Genomic DNA, 3,606 nt, shown 5'->3' with positions numbered 1-3,606 from the left:
CTTATTGCTACTTTTCGGACTAAGGGGGTAGTTAATAGGAAAAGAATTATCAACATAGATTTATCGGATACTATTTAATAGGCTAGTTTCGATTGGTGCGAGGTAATAACTAAGTCAAATATCGAATCTGATGCTTAATATGAAGTAAAAAGGTAAGGGTTAGTAACTTAGACACACGTAGCCGGACAAAGATACGGGGTGAAATTCTCTCAATGTTGGACCAAGGATTTTAAGATTCATAACTTATCACTTTGCATGCAAAACCTTAGGAAAGAATTGTTATAAGCTAGGATTATGGTGTTATGAACCTATGGGTAACAACTAACACCCTAGTTCATCTCATAACTTGATAAACACCAACAATTTACTCTTGCCACTTGTTAGATTTCACAACATTACAACATTTTTGTTTCACAAAAACCCCCCATTTTATTACTAGTTTTCAGAAAGTACTTGACTAAATAGAGGTAATCGTACATTAAAGTTAAGTCTAAATTATTTTATCTCGTGGGATCGACCCTAACATAATAAAGCCGGGGAAAGTGGCTTTTAGATTAACTTTAATATCAATTACTGAATTTTAGTAAATAATTTCCTAATATTACTTTTTCTCTTTGTTTTTGTGTCTGTCAGGTCTAGCTCTAGTGTATGTCAAGTACACGGAATCGAGGAGAACCAATACTTTCATTTGATCAAGAACTGAATTGTACATTCCGCATAATGAGTGACCCACAGAATCCTGCTAATCCTGGTGATGGGATCAACCATCAACTTCCTCCGCCAGTTGATGCTCACAACCAAGTGATTATGGATAACCCTGGTGATGGTGCTTTGAGGAGGCAACCTCCCGCCCCTCTCCCTCAAGAGTATTATAGGGGCAATGTTAACATCACAAATTATGATAGGCCTCTTCTCCTACCTCCTTTACCACAAGGTCATACAGTTGTGGTTATAGTAGCTTGATGTAGATGCTCACTAGTAAAGGTTTTTTTTCGGGGCTACCATCTAAGGATCCACATGCTCACATCTCCAAACCGAGTTCGGTGTGTGAGAGTTGTGTAGGGAGGCCAGACTTGGACATGGATGTCATCGGATTAAGGGTGTTCCCTCTCTCACTGAAGGGAGAGGCCACAATTTGGTTTACTGAATTGCCCTATAATTCGACCTATACTTAGGAGCAGTTGACGGATGTGTTCCTAGAACGGTATTACCCGGTGTTCTAAAAGCTCAACTAGAAATATAGGTTCACCTCTTTTGTGAAAAGTGTCTCAAACCACCGCATTGATGATGAGTCATTGAAAGAGTACTTCTATAGGGAGCAAGATCATAATAATAAGGCAGTACTTGACACTATTACAGGTGGTTCTTTTGGTGAGTGCATGCACATATGCAGAGATTGCGTAGAAGTTGGAGAAAATCTCTCGCAACAATAAGGCTTGGAGCACTAGGAAGTCGGACACTAGTAGAAACACTTTTGTAGTTCATGCTACACACAACCCGACCTTAGATGAGATTCGTGAAGAGATGGCTCAAATGAGAACAGATCTAGGGTTGGTATTGAAATATATCACTGAAAGTGCAGAAAAAGTAAGTACGGTGAATTATTTGACCAAACCACCACCGCTAGCAGATGAATTCTACTATGAAGAGGATTCTTATGAAGTGAATAATCAGACGGGGGGTTTACGACCAAACGCCCAAGGCTCCAATCAGGAGAATTTGAGTCAAGGTCAAGGAAATGAACGTCGGAACTATGGGAATTACAACCGAGTGGGTCATTATGTTCGAAATGGAAACTATAACCGCCACAACAACTTCAATCGGGGTAACTATGGTAACAAAAACGACCGGAGTGGGCCCTATGTTCAACCTCAAAAGTGGGATGTTTCTCCTAAGGATGGTGGAGGTAGTATGGCACGAGTTGAAGATATGTTGCAAAAGATGATGAGGAGTTTTGATGCTAGTGATGACCATACCAAAGAGTTGAGAGGTTATTTGGATAATATTGGGCAAAGGGTGGATGCACATGCAATCTCAATCAAGTATCTTGAGTTGCAAATGGACCAATTGTCTTCTACTGTGAACCCACGTTAATCGGGTACTCTTCCTAGCAATACTGTCCAAAATCTGAAAAATGATGGACATTGCATGGCAGTCACTACTCGAGGGGGTAAGCAAACCATTGATCCACCGATGCCGTCTGGTGTGGAAGATGAGGTGAGAAAAGATAATGAGGCAGTGGAAGATAATGGTGAGTTGATGGATAAAGTTGTGAAAAAAGCAAAAATACCCCAAAAGGAGATCCCCTTTCCTAGACCACCACCACATTTCCGCAAAGATTGGTAAAAAAGAATGAGGATGGTAAATACTGACATTTTATTTCTATGTTGAAATATATTTTGATTAATTTCTCTTTGATATAAGCTCTTAAACAAATGTCCGGTTATGCCCAGTTTATGAAAGATATGGTTACTTAGAAAAGATCGGTAAGTTTTGAGGATGACGTCTGAATGCAACATTGCAGTGCTATTGCTACAAGGTCTCCTGTGCAAAAGAAAAAAGATTCGGGTGCTTTCACTATTCCATCTACCATAAAGTTGTTACACTTTGCTAAAGCACTATGTGATCTTGGTGCAAGAAGAAATCTCATGCCTCTCTCGATTTACAAAAAGTTGGGTTTGGGTGACCCAAAGCCAACTGCGATGCGGTTCCTGATGGCCGATCGAACAGTGAAGTGTCCTATTGAGATACTCCACAATGTGTTGGTGAAGGTGGGGTCATTTATATTCCCGGCTGACTTTGTGATTATTGATTATGAGGTGGAGTTTGAGGTGCCTAATATTCTTGGGAGGTCGTTCCTTGCTACCGGTCGCGCCTTGGTTGACATGGAAAAAGGACTAACGAAGCTTAGGTTAAACAATGAAGAAGAAACTTTTAACATTTCTAGGTCCATGAAGAAGAGTGGTGAGCTCCAAATGGTATATACTATATCCTATAGGGTTAAGAGTACGTCTGAGGTACAAATCAAAGAGTGCCTTGGTGTTGAGGCACTAGCGGCGGTGATCATGAATTTCAAGAGTGATAGTATTGAGGAGTATGGGTCATTGGCTGCGGCACTTGACCGAGATGACGTTCGGTTTAAACCAAAGAAATTTGTGTTAGATATGAAGCATCGCGAGAATCTACTCGCGACACCATCTATTGAGGAGGCCCCAAAATTAGTGGTTAAGGCTCTACCACCTCATTTGAGGTATGTGTTATTGGGAAGAGATGACACTTTCGGGTAATCACTGCATTGGATTTGAATGTGGAACGAGTAGAGTGTTTGGTAGAAGTGTTAAAAAGGTTCAAACGAGCCATTGGTTCGACTACTGCGGACATTATTGGGATACCACCCGATATTTTTTCACACAAAATCCAAATCATGCCCGATCACAAGCTAAGTATTGAGCACCAAAGACGTTTGAGTCCACCTATTCAAGACTTAGTTAAGAAGGATATTATTAAGTGGTTGGATGTCAGAGTCATATATCCTATCGCAGGTAGTAGTTGAGTATGCCTTATTCAGTGTGTGCCCAAAAAGGGGGGGGGGGGGGAGGGCTTGGG

At 40.9% G+C, this 3,606-nt stretch overlaps 1 protein-coding gene across 1 annotated transcript in view; it reads left to right on the top strand.

Annotated features, from left to right (window-relative positions):
• The first annotated feature begins 2,702 nt into the window (after positions 1-2,702).
• Positions 2,703-3,606, top strand: part of LOC107018167 — a 2,861-nt gene continuing 1,957 nt past the window's right edge. Inside the window, exon 1 of the mRNA XM_015218575.1 lies at positions 2,703-3,136. Within this exon, the coding sequence (XP_015074061.1) occupies positions 2,703-3,136 (434 nt within the window). The remainder of the gene's footprint in view (positions 3,137-3,606) is intronic.

The sequence above is a fragment of the Solanum pennellii genome, chromosome 1 (assembly GCF_001406875.1).
Source record: "Solanum pennellii chromosome 1, SPENNV200".
Classification (NCBI taxonomy): domain Eukaryota; kingdom Viridiplantae; phylum Streptophyta; class Magnoliopsida; order Solanales; family Solanaceae; genus Solanum; species Solanum pennellii.
The sequence above is the reverse complement of the archived record's forward strand: the minus strand, read 5'-3'. Positions and strand labels throughout refer to the sequence as shown.